At 45.7% G+C, this 15,122-nt stretch overlaps 1 protein-coding gene across 6 annotated transcripts in view; it reads right to left on the reverse strand.

Moving 5' to 3' along the window:
- The window catches only part of FBXW11 (F-box and WD repeat domain containing 11), a 138,742-nt gene that overhangs the window by 46,539 nt on the left and 77,081 nt on the right, over positions 1 to 15,122 (reverse strand). For all 6 annotated transcript variants that reach the window (XM_053284886.1, XM_053284882.1, XM_053284887.1 and 3 more), the window contains 2 exons: positions 13,447 to 13,509; positions 5,753 to 5,978 (listed from right to left, as the gene is read on the reverse strand). In XM_053284886.1, the coding sequence (XP_053140861.1) occupies positions 5,753 to 5,978; positions 13,447 to 13,509 (289 nt within the window). The remainder of the gene's footprint in view (positions 1 to 5,752; positions 5,979 to 13,446; positions 13,510 to 15,122) is intronic.

Raw genomic sequence — 15,122 nt, forward strand, 5'->3', positions numbered from 1 at the left:
CTAACACAGAGCTAGGCAACCCTCAGGGGAGTTCAGCTTTAGAAATATACCCTTGGACAAAGCCTGTTCTCTCTCCCTCAAAAAAATCTTCCTGGCAATACTGCACTATATAAACTTTTTCTATGGTGAACTCTTAGAGCATCTCTATAGGGAATTTATGATTTCTATGATGACAAAGACTTAGAATGGATAAAATAAAAACATGCCGTAAGAACACAGATGGAATTTTTGTACACAAGTCCACTGACAGTCATTAGGCCATTTTTTTTAAACCTTTCCACTGAGCCTAACATTGAGGAGTCTGGCAATCTGCCAGTTTATAATTTTGAATTTTTGCTCATTTCTAGGCTGAGGATCTGCTTGGACAAATCCCACCATTCTGCCATCCTCATATTCTAGGCCATGCATCTCTTGCAGTGCCACTTACGCTCTCTCCCCCTCCCTCCCATTCCACCCGATGCAGAGTTCTATTGTTCACTACAAGTTCAACTCAAGTTTCCAGAGCAAAAGTGCAACAGTTCTGCCTCCTCAAATAAGAGCAGCCCTGATAGATCAGGCCCAAGGCCCATCTAGTCCAGCATCCTGTTTCACACAGTGGCCCACCAGATACCGCTGGCAGCCTACAGGCAGGAACTGAGGGCATGCCCTCTCTCCTGCTGTTACTCCCCTGCAACTGGTACTCAGAGGCATCCTGCCTTTGAGGCTGGAGGTGGCCAATAGCCCTCTGACTAGTAGCCGATGATAGACCTCTCCTCCACGAAGTTATCCAAACCTCCATGAAGTTATCCAAATCCTCCTCTTCCTCCTATAGCCTAGAACACAGACTGTGAACTCTCCTACAGAGCTGCCATTTTCTCTCCTCTGAATTCAAGGGCCCTTTTGGCATGTTTCATTGCTGAGATTTTGTGGTGAGGCAGCCATACATATTTATGTTTCAGGACTGCTCACTAGCTGAGATGTGTATTCAAAATGCAAACTGGTTTTTGTGTCAATCAGATCAATACCTGGCGAGGGAGTACTGTCTGGGCACCCCTGGTCTGCTGCTCTGAGCTCTTTGGAAAATGGGTAGGCAAAGAAAACAAGAAGCTCAGAACTGCTGTACTAGACCGTCTCTCTCTCTTTCTCATGTGTGGGACTTCATAATACTCCAAGTCAATTACTTAATCGTTATATCGGGCATGAAACATTGACCAAGCCACCTTCCTTGTATCTTCTGCTCAACAGTTTTCTGCTCAGACGTCTCCTGCTTTGTGTTGGCACTTGGTAGGGGACGTCAGGAGGAGGTTTGTGTGTATGTCATCTCCCTTCCTCCCCCTTATTCCCTGTTTGGGGTAGACAGGTTAGCTCCAGGCTGTGCAAAGGCTCCCTTTCCACCCCTCTGGCTCCCTCCCTTTCTAATTTGCTCTGGAGTAGGTATGTTTTTTTGGTCATCCAGAGATGGGGAGGCAAGGGGTGTCTCTGGGGCAGCTATTGCAATGGTGGTGAGGAATTGGCCAAGATTTGATGCTGACAGATCAGCAGGTCATAATATGGGAAGGGAATTTAGTCATTCAATTGTGGTTTTCCCCTCAATCAGGGCTACCACCTATTTGACCTTGGAGAGCAGTGCCTACAACCCACAGCACCTCACCTTATTGCTCTGTAATGCCAGGTCGGTCCAAAATAAGTCTGAGATCATCCATGACTTGGTCTTGGGTGAAGATGCCAATCTGGTGTATATTACGGAGGCTGTGGTCTTTAAGAATAAGAATACTATTTCCCCTACCAGGATCCTTGTCAGGGAGTTGGCCTATATTGAATGTGTGTTCCTAAGTCTAGGGACCAAGGATAGTTGGGACTTCTTTTGCTATACCGATCATCTCGTTGTCCAACCCCTAACTGAGCTGATGGACCTGGTTGAGGAGTTGGCATTGGAGTGTACCAGGTTGTTGGCAGTGGGGGACTTAAATTTCCATTTCAGGACCAGGTTGTCAGGATATAATAATACACTCAGGAGTTCATAGCAGCCATGACTATGGGCCTATCCCAAGTGGTCTCTGGACCGACACATAATGCAGGTCACATTCTCGACTTGGTCTTTTGCTCTGATCAGGGTGGTGTCCCGTGTGTGGGGACCCTTGTTATCGCCCCACTATCACAGATGGATCACCATCTGGTTAAGGTAGGACTTGCAGTCACAACCCACCTCAGCAGGAGTGAAGGACCCATTAGGTTGGTCTGCCCAAGAAGGTTATTGGATCCAATAGGATTCCAAGAAGCCTTGGAAGTGTTTCAAGCTGGCTCTGCTAGTGATTCTGTTGATACTCTGGTACAAATATGGAATAATGAACTTACTAGAGCGGTAGACACAAGCACTCCTAAGTGTCCTCTCTGACCTACTTTAAAGTCAGCCCCATGGTATTCGGATGAACTGTGAAATGGCAAGGTAGACAACTAGAGCGCAAGTGGAGGAAGACTTGGCACGAATCTGACTGATTGCAACACAGAGCTCATTTGAGGATCTATGCTCTGGCTGTGCAGACGGAAAGAAGCGGTTCTTCTCTGCCCGCATTGCTCCTGCAAATTCACGTCCAGCTGAGTTGTCTAGGGTTGTGAGGGGGCTAGTTAATGCCCCCTCTGCCTTGAATTTCAACTTGGAACCATCTATCACTCGCTGTGATGTTTTTAACGTTTTTGCAGATAAAATATCTTGTATTTGTGCTGAACTAGATTCCACAGTTACTACAGAGTCTATTGTAGAGGTGCTCAGCAACCCATCTAATAGGGCTGAATTGGTCCACTTTCAGTGTTACTTCTGAGGATGTGAACAAACTCCTTCGGACTGTACGCCCACCACCTGCTCTCTTGACCGTTACCCAACTTGGCTTATTTCATCTGGCAGTCATATTATCAGAGAAGACATTTATGCCGATAAATGCTTCTCTGAGGGAGAGCAGGATGCCTCCTTGTCTTAAGGGGACTATTATCAGACCTTATTTGAAGAAACCTGCACTGGATACTTCAGAGTTAGCTAATTACAGACCTGTCTCTAATCTTCCTTGGTTGGGCAAAGTGATTAAGCAAGTGGTTGCTTCTCAGCAACAGGCAGTTTTGGATGAAACAGATTATTTAGATCCTTTCCAAATGGGCTTTCAGGTGGGACTGCCTTGGATGGCCTGATGGATGATCTCCAATTGGCGGTTGACAGAGGGAGTGAGACTCGGCTAATCCCTTTGGATCTCTCGGTGGCTTTTCATACCATTGATCATGGTATCCTCCTGCGTCACTTGAGGGAGGTGGAATTGGATGGCACTGTTTTACAGTGGTTCCGTTCCTACCTCTCTGGCAGATTCCAGATGGTGTCACGTGGAGACTGTTCTGAAAAACGAGAGCTAAAGTGTGGGGTTCCACAAGGCTCCATACTGTCTCGAATGCTTTTTAACATCTACATAAAACCGCTGGGAAAGATCATCAGGAAGTTTGGTCTGGAATGCTATCAATATGCTGACGATGCCCAGGTCTATTTCTCCCTATCAGCTTCATCAGGAAATGGCATGACCCCGCTAAGTGCTTGCCTGGAGGCGATATTGGGGTGGATGAAGGATGACAGGCTGAAATTGAATCCAAACAAGACGGAGGTACTATCTGTAGGGGGTCGGGATCCAAGAGATTATTTAGATCTGCCTGTTCTGGATGGGGTTACACTTTCCCTAAAAGATCAAGTTCATAGTCTGGGCGTGCTCCTGGATCCCAAGCTCTCCCTGGTTTCTCAGGCTGAGGCTGTGGCCAGGAGTGCTTTTTTATCAGCTTTGGCTGATACATCCATTTCTGGAGACAAATGACCTTAAAGGTGGTACATAAGCTGGTAACCTCTAGGCTTGACTACTGTAATGCACTCTACATGGGGCTGCCTTTGTATGTAGAGAGGCTGCCTTTGTATGTAGTTTGGAAACTACAATTGGGAGCATATGCAGCTGCCAGACTAGTGTCTGGGACAACCCAAAGGGATCATATAACACTGATTCTAAAAGAACTACACTGGCTGCCGATATGTTTCCAAACGAAATACAAAGTGTTGGTTATTACCTTAAGCCCTTAACGGCTTAGGTCCAGGGTACTTAAGAGAGCGCCTTCTCTGTTGTGAACCCTGTAGCCTATTAAGATCATCTGGAGAGGTCCGGTTACAGTTTCCACCAACTTGATTGGAGGCAACTCGGAACCAGGCCTTCTCTGTAGCTGCCCCAGGGCTTTGGAATGTGCTCCCTGCTGAAATAAGAGCATCTCCTTCTCCGTTTGTTTTTAGGAGAAACCTGAAGATGTACCTATTTTCCCAGGCTTTTAACTGAAATCTAAGTTTTAAATTTTAATGTGTTTTTATCTATTGTGATATTTATGCATTTTAAGTGTTTTATATTTTATATTTTGTGTGTGTGTGTGTGTGTGTATACACACACACACACACACACACATATATATATATATATATATATATATATATATATATATATATATATATACACATACACACCACCTAAAGATTTCTATATTAGGTGGTAAAGAAATTCAATCAATATGAAGCCCGGTGTAAGCATAAACAGGGTCAATTTAATATAAATCAAATCGATTTAAATCATGATATAAATAGCTTTGTGGAAAGATTCAATTTTAATGATTCCAATCACTAGTCATTAATCATTTTCTAGCAAAAGTACATTCTTGTTGTCCAATATAACTTTAATACATATTCAGAGATGTAGGTGGGTACACACTTCTCATAATGCTGTTTCATTCGGGCAACCAGGCCTCACATTTCTTTCTTGCGCTGTTTGCATTTTGCACACATCTTACCCACAGGTACAGGAACTTCATTAAAATATTCCCAAGTGGGGTCTCTTTTGCAGTCTGCTGCCATGATAGGCGTTTCCCTTCTACAATGGAGGATACAATCTGAAATGTTTCCTCAGGACTGCATGGATATGTTCTGTGCACTTTCTATTAATTTATATGTTTATATCCGGACTCCTCCTCCTTGCTCAGATGTATTCCATTCCCTCAAATCCACCATTTATTGACCTTCTTTGTCTTTTCACTTTTAAAGAGAGAAGAGCAAGCACTTGAGTGTGTGTGAGGCATGTATATTACCTACAGAATAGGATTGATCAGATGTTATCTCCCATCCCCATCTACTGCCAACATGTACATAGAATATAATTAGAAGTTATGATTAATATTCATGATTATATATTTGACCTAGGTTCTCTCTTTATGATTTTTAATTGCAACCCAATTTACCACTTACCACTTATTTTACTTATGAACTAGTTTCTAAAATGCAAAAAGGAGAGACAGGGTGGGCTGTATCCAGACCTTTGGCACAGTGGTATCCCATCAGCAGAAGCTCTTTGCATGAATAAAAGAAGTTCCACAAGGACCTTCCTCCTGTTTATGGAAGGAGCTTCTGCTAACAGTGCACCTCTACACCAAAGTACAGATGCCACCTGATACAGAATAAAATGGTGTACAAAACATGTCAAATCTTTCAGTTAGATTCAACAGGGGAAGAAGTTAAAGATGCAGTTTGCACTCCAGATACAACAGTGAAAAACACAGTCTGTGTTTAGATGGAACAATACTGGCATCCAGTGGCCACTGCAATTATACAGATGTAACTGGTTCTGAAATATGCAACATGTTGATTCTATTAAAAAGTAATATCAGGTGACAGAACAGTCCACAATCCATTTTTTACTCTCCTAGATCTGATTCAACATACCTGGTAAAGCAGTGATGAAGTCCCTCTGCAACATGGGCTTCAAGTAAGAATTAATATGTCCATGCTGATAATGACACATTCGTGAAATAAGGTGTTCCACAAACTCCACTTGATCCGATTCAGACCACTGGTCAAAATATTTAATACACAAGTCTTTTTCTTTCTCGTAGTTTCCTTCAGATGGTCGTTTCCTTGAGACTATCACAGATGAAGTTCCATTGCTTATCTGTTTGGGTTTTGTTTGTTTTTTAAGGGCAGAAAAACAAAGTTAGACAATGTCAACTATTACAGTTCTACTTGAATTTCTAACACATTTTAAGAATGCTTAATGATATACTGGACATTTAAATTTTCTACACAACAAAATTACTCTTAAAAACCTAATTTTCCAATGTACAAAACCATTGGTGTATTCTCTCGAGGCTGGATTACAGTTCTCTTGTTCAGCATTAATTCGTATACATTTCCTTTCATGTGTCTGCTGTTATGATTTTGAGCACTGAATTCTCAGCTGTTTTCCCTCCCCACCCATCACGCGCGCACACACATACACACACCATTGAGCAAACTGCTGTATTTTGTCCTAGCAGCAGTTTAAGATCAGTGCTTCCTGATGACAATCAAAAGCCTTGCTTAGTCATCACTGTCACATGAACTGGGTTTATATGTTAAACCAGCTGACTAGATATACTAGCTGCCACTGATAACATACATCTATGACCAAGATACAAAAAAATCTACAACAGCTTGATTTGATTTCATACAACCGCTCTCACAATTAACATGGTTGGGTAAATCTGCCAATAATGTATTGGGTCGGCTACCAAATCAAACATGTGAAGAATGTATATGAAACTTGCATCAAGACAAGCACCAGTTGACTATCCTAGCTTGACTACTTTTATTTGTGCAAATTGTTTTAATCCCTTTACAAGCTTTTTACAAAATATGATTTAACGAAAACAGAAAATGTTTGTGCTCATTCCTCTGCTATTTAACAGGCTAAAAAGTAATACTCAATTTCGTATCACTTTCTATCATTGTACTCACAGCACCACCTAGTGACTGCAAATAACTGTAAGCATTACTGCAAAATACATTGATACTTCATACAATCCAGAAAAAGGAACTCTGAAAATGTGATCAAAAAAATATGAAATTAAGATAGTAAACAGTGCCACCCATAAAACACACAAGATAGCACCATTTTTTGTTGAACATGCAGAGGGAACTTCTGAGATTAACCCATTGGGGCCTCAGGGATAAAGCAAGGACATATGAAAAGTGTATATGTTTCAGAACATTCAGGAAGAACCTCCTGAAGTTTATCAATACAAACTGTTCAGCTGATCCTCCAGTCGATGGCTGTACACTATAGGAAAACCAGCCTTGAGGAAAACACTTTTATAGCAGCCATGCAATTTACAATTCTTTGGGAGCAGCAATTGCAGCACAACTTCTGTTAAACAGGGGCAACAAGGCACCTTTTAACGTGATAGCTCTTATATTTAGAAGGGGGCAGAGAGCAGTGTTACAGTTCAACTGAGCATAACCAGCTATTTTTGCGCTTGGGTTTCTTTTTCGATTGTGAGTTCCTTTGAGACAAGGAATATTTTTCCTCCTATTTAAAGCACTTTGAAACCTCCTTGCTCTCTCACCCCGCCTCGCCCACCCAATTGCACAGAGAACCAAGTGGTCAACTGTACCTCCCCACTTTCCCACCACCACAACAACAAGCTACATTTTTGGTCTGGAACCTATGGTCTTTGGGCCTTTAAAAAAAATCACTAGGAAAGCACTGGAACTGCAGTTGCGATAGGGTTGTACTTCCTGTGTTGCCCTGCCTTCCATCCAAGACACCTCAGAACGACAGCTTGCTTACCTGTAACTTGGGTTCTTCTAGTGGTCATCTGTGCTCTTACACGAATGGGCTTTGCGCCTGCGCAGAGCCACATCGGAGCTTCCAAGCTAGAGATCTAACTTTTTGGCGGTAACCCCGCCCCCACAGTATATAGGCGGCTGCGCGGGCTTCCCTCTCCATTCTTCTAAGTCCACCAATCTGAAAGACTAGCAGAAAAGGCATTAAAAGAAGGGAGGATGGGAGGGCGTGTAAGAGCACTGATGACCACTAGAAGAACCCAAGTTACAGGTAAGCAACCTGTCGTTCTACATTGAAGAACTCTCTGTGCTTTACACGAATGGGCACATAGCAAGCTGCACCCGTGCCATGCTCACCTGGAGGAGGGATGAGGCAAAGATGGACTGTAACACCGCCTTGCCAAACGCCGTGTCTTTTCTGGCTTGAACATCCAGGGCGTAGTGCTGCACAAATGAGTGTTTTGACGCCCACATAGCCTCCTGGCAGATGACGTCCAAAGGAATGGACCTGTCAAAGGCAGTGGAAGCTGCAACCACCCTTCTTGAGTGTGCTTTGATGGAGGATGGGAGAGGCTTTTTGGAGAGCTGGTACGCTAAAGTGATGGAGCGAACCACCCATCTAGATATGGTCTGTACAGAGGCCTGCTTGCCTCTGTTGGGTCCAGAGTGAAGCACGAAGAGAGAGGTAAAGGTGCGGAGAGCAGAGGTTCGGTCTATGTAGAAGGCGAGCGCTCTACGAAGGTCGAGTGTGTGGAAACATCGTTCGGCCTCAGACGATGGGTCAGAGAAGAATGCAGGTACGGAGATCGGCTGGGAGCGATGAAAGGAAGTAACTCAGTGCTCTAAGTTCACTGACCCACCTGGCGGAAGTGATAGCCATAAGGAAGGCCACATTACAGGAAAAGAGGTCCAGAGAAATCATGGCCATGGATTCGAAGGGAGGGTACATGAGAGAGGAGAGCACCAAGGTCAGGTCCCATGCAGGTGCCATGACTGGCAGGTCCGGGTAAAGGTGAGTGAGGCCTTTCAGAAAACGTTTGACCGTGGGGTGCTGGAACCACGACGGCATAGATGGTGGAGAATTAGCCACTATGGCTGCAAGATGAACTCGCAAGGAAGGCATCTTCAGTCCAGCCTCCTTGAGGGACAGTAAGTATGAGCAAACATGTTCTACAGAGATAGAGTGTAAGGGAACGTTCCTGTTTTCTAGAAAGTTCTGAAAACGTGTCCATTCATGGGAATAGGAGGCGACGGTAGCAGGTTTACGTGAAGCATTAACTATTCTCTGTAGGTCTACGGGCAGGTTGGGACTATGTGCCAAGCCATGAGATGGAGACGTTGTAGGTCTGGATGGAGGAGGCGACCGTTCTGCAGGGAGAGGAGGTGAGGGTTGTGTGGCAGGTGGAGGTATTGATGATTGGAGAGGCGGGGAAACCAGGGCCTCCTGGGCCACCACGGGGCAATGAGTATGCAGTGTAGTCGGTCCTGGGAGATTTTCTGAAGAACTCGAGGAAGTAGAGGAATCAGGGGAAAGGCGTAGACCAGAATTCCCACCCAGTTCATAGCAAACGCTTCCCCGAGGGAGTTGGGACCGATCCCGGCAATACAGGTGACAATGTGCATTCGTCTCTGATGCAAAGAGGTCTATTTCTGGGAGGAACCAGCGGCAGAAGAGGGAGCGGAGCATGGGGGGATGTAGCTGCCATTCATGGGACGTTGAGTGAGTCCTGCTCAACCTGTCCGCCATGACGTTGTCCTGGTCCTGAGTATGGACCACCAGGGGGGTGACGCCGTGGCGAATGCACCAGAACCACATTTCCATGGCTAGGAATAGGTGGGAGCTGGAGGAGGTGCTGCCTTGCCTGTTCAGGTAGGCCTTGGCAGTAGTACTGTCCGTTGGGACCAGAACGTGAGAGTCTCGTATCAGAGTGAGAAAGGTTCTTAGAGCCTTGAAAATGGCCAGCAGTTCGAGGTAGTTGATATGGGGAGAGGCTTTGGCTGGCGATCAGGTGCCGTGGATGTTGTGGTTGTTGGCATGGGTACCCCAGCTTTCCATGGATGTGTCCATAGTGAGTAGAAGGGTATGATGCGGAGGCTGGAAGGGGGAGCTGACGCTGAGGTTGGCAAGGTCCATCCACCACAGGAGGGAACGGCGGACTTGAGGCGGAATCGTAAGGGTGTGGGTGAGGGAATCTTCGTGTGGGGAGAATAAGGAGAAGAACCAGTGTTGAAGAGTCCTGGCATGCAGATGAGCCTGAGGGAGGATGTAGGTGGTGGAGGCCATGTGGCCCAGCAGGCACTGGACTGTACTTGCAGACTGACACAGGTGGTAGAGTAGGTGGGATGACAGATCCAGGATAGCCTGGATCCTGCATTGAGGAAGGAAAATCTTTGACTGAATGGAGTCGAAGATGATCCCCAAAAATTCTATGGTTCTGGAAGGGCTGAGTTTCAACTTCTCGTAATTCACCTGGAGCCCCAGGTTGGAAAGGAGGTCGATGACCATGTGGAGATCCCTCAGTAGGGATTGTGGGTTGTCGGCTACCATGAGCCAGTCGTCAAGGAATGGAAAAATTTGAATGTCTTGTTGCTGCAGGGCCGCCACCACTGGAGCCATGCATTTGGTGAACACCCGTGGAGTGGATGCCAGCCCGAAGGGGAGGGCGTGGAACTGGTAAGTGGTGTCTGCTATCTGAAAGCGGAGGAAACGGCGGTGCTGAGGTCTGATGGTGATATGATAGTAGGCATCCCTGAGGTCTATTGAGACAAACCATTGGATCCTGCGCAGGAGGGAGATGATGGTGGGAATGGTGACCATACGAAACCTCTGGTATGTGACATAGGAGTTCAGCTCCTGGAGATCCAGGATGGGTCGGAGGGAGCCATCCGGCTTGGGTACCGTGAAGTATCAGGAATTGAAACCTGGGGATTATGGGTTGTGAACCAGTTCCATTGCAGATTTTGCAAGTAGAGAGTTGACTTCCGAAAGGAGAGCCGGGGTGGCTGGTGTGGGGAGTGGAGAATTGTATAGTGGGGTGGATGCAAACTCTATAGCATAGCCGACTCTCACAATGGTAAGAGCCCAGGAGTCGGTGGTGATATTTTCCCAGGTGGAGATGAAGGGGGAGAGCCTGGTGCCCCATCTGGGAGGGGTTTTCAAGTCACTGTCTCTTAGTATGGGGCTGGGACCCCTTAGAGTGCTGCTGCTAGGAGCCGGTGAAGTTGGAGCGCTTTCTGTAAGGTTGATACCTGGTAGAACAAAAGGACTGGTCTTGTGGTTGGTAGTACTGGTGTTTAGCGGAGTATAGCTCTTGCTGCCAATTCTGGGGCCTATAAGGCCGGGATGAGGACTGTTAGAGCCCCATAGAGCGGGCCATGTTACGAAGTTTCTACACTTTCTGAAGGGTATCATCCATCTATTCTCCAAATAGGGATGAGCCATCAAAGGGAAGATCTTCCTAGCATTGGGTCCAGTCCAGAAGATCTGAGCCAGGTGTGGCGGCAAAGAGCGACTGAGGCTGCCATCACCTTAGAGGCACCTTCTGTTAAGTGATGAATTGCATGAAGTTCCTGTTTTGAGACAGGGAAAACTTTTGAGAAAATTTTAGCTGTACCTTGTTGTTTCTCAGGCAAATGGTCCAAAAAGGGGGCAACATGGTCCCACAGAAAAGACTGGTATCTGACGTAGTAAGCCTGATAGTTTGCAATTCTGGTCAATAAAGATGAAATTGAATACAAACGCCTCCCAAATGTGTCCAGTTTCTTCCCCTCTTTGTCGAGTGGGGTGGACGAAGTATATCCATGGAACTTAGAGTGTGAGGACTCTACTTCAATGGAGTCAGTAGAAGGGTGCTGTTTTAGAAAGAAGTCATCCTAGTCAGGAGAAGTGTGTACCCTATAAAAGGAATCAAGTTCCCAATGTCTGGGGGAGGGAGGAGGGTTTTGACCAAGAGGCCTTGGTGACCTTGAGGATGGAGAAATTCAAAGGCAGCAAGACTGAAGGACAGGCATCATCTTCAATCAACTGGAAGAGAGGATCTGGCTCTGACTTATCCCCTTGAGAAAGCTGAACTCCCAAGGAGGTAGCCATACGGGAGACAAAGTCAGTGTATATTCGGAAATCCTCCGACAGGGAGCTAGGCCTTGCTTCCATAATGAGTGTAGGGGGTGAAGAGCCCAACGATATCTTGTCTGGAATCGAGGACTCTGGTCCCTCTTCATCCGAAGACGAATCTGAGGAGTCGCTCAAGATCAGAGGAGGGAGGAGTCGGATTCGAAGACGAGTAGGAGGTGGTCTAGAATCCGGGGTGATCGTAGCCGTGGCTGCCTGCACGAGAGAACTCCTCGGTGGAACCCGCAGTGGTAGCAGAGATGTGGTTCTGGGTGGAGGCAGAGCGGGAAGAGGTGTAGCCTCCGAATGAGGGTTCGGTACTGATGCTGGTACCGAGGTAGGCGGCCGGGGTGAGGTAGAACGCCGATGGGGCGGTTCAGTAGCTGCCTGGGTTCTGCGGTGTTGGCGAAGCTTCTGGTGGGCATAAAAATAGTCCGCCTCATCCTCAACCTGATGGGCATAGCACTCATCGAGGGCTGCCTCAAGTTCTTGATTAGACCATCGATAGAGCTGTTCCAGTGGAAGAGCCTCGGGTTCAGAATCCCACTCAGATTCGTAAATGGGATCGTGGGGACTAGATACATAAGCCACCTCAGCATCTAGAATAGTCTCCGTCTGGAGCATATAGGATCGGTGATCGGTATCGTACGTCGATAAAGGGGGCTCCGCCAGAGCATGACGGGCCTTCTTTCTCTTTTTCTTGGCTGGTTGGACAGAGCATGGTTCAATGAGTGCCACTGTCGAGATCGACACTGCCACAGAATTCTTCGGTACAGAGGTCGAAACCCGAGCCACGGGATCGACCGGTACATAGGCCTCTGGTGTGTTCACTGAGATCCCTGGTGGGGAGGAAACGGGCTGTAAGCCCCGGGCCAAAGGAGAAGCGCTCGAAGAGGCCTGCATAATAGGTGGTTTGTCCAAGCCCAAACACTTGAAGGCTTGTTCCTAAAGCCAAGAACGAAGACATGATGTTCAGTTCTTGTGTGCCTGTTTGGTAAAGGCTGCACAGTGCGGGCAAGAACTAACTTTGTGTGTCTCACCTAAACAAAAAAGGCAAAGTTTGTGGCCGTCGGTCAAGGGGATCTTAGAACTGCAGTGACCACACTGCTTAAAGTTTGTAGTCTTGGCCATAGGATCAAGGAAACGGTAGCATGCTGGGCCCGAGGGCCACGACGGAACAGCAAAAATCCAAGGAAACTTTGAGGTTAGGGGGGTGGGTACCGGGGATGAAATAAAAATGCTAATGAAGGGGAATACTAAACAAAATATAGGAAAAACCGGCAAGGGTAGATACTTAACAGCGCGATCTAGCAAGGAGTGCTCAATGTGTCTTCTATTGCGGATGAAGAAAGACTGAAGACGGAAGCCTGCGCAGCCACCTATATACCGTGGGGGCGGGGTTACTGCCAAAAAGTTAGAACTCTAGCTTGGAAGCTCCGGTGTGGTCTCTGCGCAGGCGCAAAGCCCATTCATGTAAAGTACAGAGACCACGTCGAAGAACCATAGCACCTATAGCTATCACCACATGGCCAACATGCCTCATCCATCTACAGAGAAATGCTAGGTGGCAGCAATGCAGTGAGAGGACCCACTGAAGTCTTTTAAGAGTATTTTAAAAGGAGATACACATCTATTTGATGCATTTTAAAGAAAATTTAAAGGAAAAGGTTGCAGAGAGTGAAAGAGAAGAGAGAATCTGACCTACCTGCCACAGTGTGTTTTTCTTTGGAGACTCATCTTCATTCTGATCCTCCATTACTGACGTGTTCTAGGAGAAGAGAGTAGAAACATTAAATGCATTTTCTTCTGCATGAACTCCAAATCCCCAAACTGTACATTTGATTCTCAGTCACAGAAGATATATATAAACTAATGAGTTTCTAGACACTGATGCCTAATTATTTAGATTCATCATGAATGTGTGCATTTAGCAGTAAACCAAAGACGAAGGAGAGATCAGAAATGGAATCTCTTTTATCGATTTGTCATCTAGCTTTTCCAGTGGAGTCAATTTTTGAATGAAAAAAAATGGAGAAAAACTAGACTCCCCCGCCCCTTGTTTGTATGAACAAACTACAAAGGTGTTTTGTTTTGCAACTTGCAACAAAATGTTACTAAACTCTGAACCTATGTATATACAGGATTGCCTTCTTTATCAAGATCCTTTCAACATACCAGAAAAGATCCACATTTTTATGTTGGATAGTTTGCCTGTCCCAAGATGATAACTTTAACGATATTAGTAATTTAGTTAGTTTGTGAAAACTATAGGCCAAAGAAAGAAAGTAACACCTCATGTTTGCAGAAAAGATTACTCCACCATACTTGGCCATCCTAAAGAATGGCAGACCATGGCTCGCTCTGTGTGAGTATATGTGCGCATGCATTAGATATACATAGAAATATAAATATGGCCTCTACTCAGTTGATGCGGAAACAAAGATAAAATGATTCTGGAAGCAGAGGAGAATCACAATCCCAACTCAAGGAGATGCATTTCTGCATGTTATGGGTGAATATTAGGCCTGTGCAAATTCAGATTCCAAAAGTCGGATTTTATCCAAAAGTGCAAAGGGGAGGGGGGAGGGAAAATCCTAATTTGTTTTTTGAAGAAGAAAAAATTGGATTGGTGAAGTCAGAATTATTTCCAAAATGTCAAAATTAATGTTGGAAATCCATTTCTGAATTCACAAAATGGCACTCTTCCAAAAAAAAAACCAAAAAAAAACAGGTCATCCCCGCCCCCCATAGAAGAGAATGGGGAACATAAGAACAGCCCTACTGGATCAAGCACAAGGCCCATCTAGTCCAGCATCCTGTTTCACACAGTGGCCCACCAGATGCCTCTGGGGAGCCCACAGGCAAGAGGTATGTGTATGTCCTCTCTCCTGCTGTTGCTCCCCTGCAACTGGTATGAAATTGGGGGGGGTCCACTTAAAATCACCAGTTGGTCCTAGAACCTTGAAAGTTGCCATACACATGGACAAGGAAGTCAGGACCCCCTGTAGAGATTTTGAAGAGAATCAGTCAATTCCATGATGTTTGGTGCATTTTTGTAAAAATGGCTAAAAATTGTGAAACCTGGCTTGTTTCAGACAAAAAAAAACTTTATAAAACTGAACTTCTGAAACTGAAGTTCCTCCTTGAACCATCACTCCATCCCCATATGTAGGCATCTGCACACATGAAGTCCACATTGGCAGGACTCATTTTTCCTGGGTTAGAAATCCTGGGTGGGTTAGAAATGGGGGGGGAAAGGCTAAAACTGGCTTGTTTCAAGCCAGAAATGCACAAAACATTCTGGAGCCCTCCCTGGGGCCATCATTCCACCCCCATGTGGAAGAAAAAGCCCAGCCCTTTGATTTTATATTTGCGAACCAC

This window comes from Hemicordylus capensis, chromosome 1 (assembly GCF_027244095.1).
Source record: "Hemicordylus capensis ecotype Gifberg chromosome 1, rHemCap1.1.pri, whole genome shotgun sequence".
NCBI classification, from domain to species: domain Eukaryota; kingdom Metazoa; phylum Chordata; class Lepidosauria; order Squamata; family Cordylidae; genus Hemicordylus; species Hemicordylus capensis.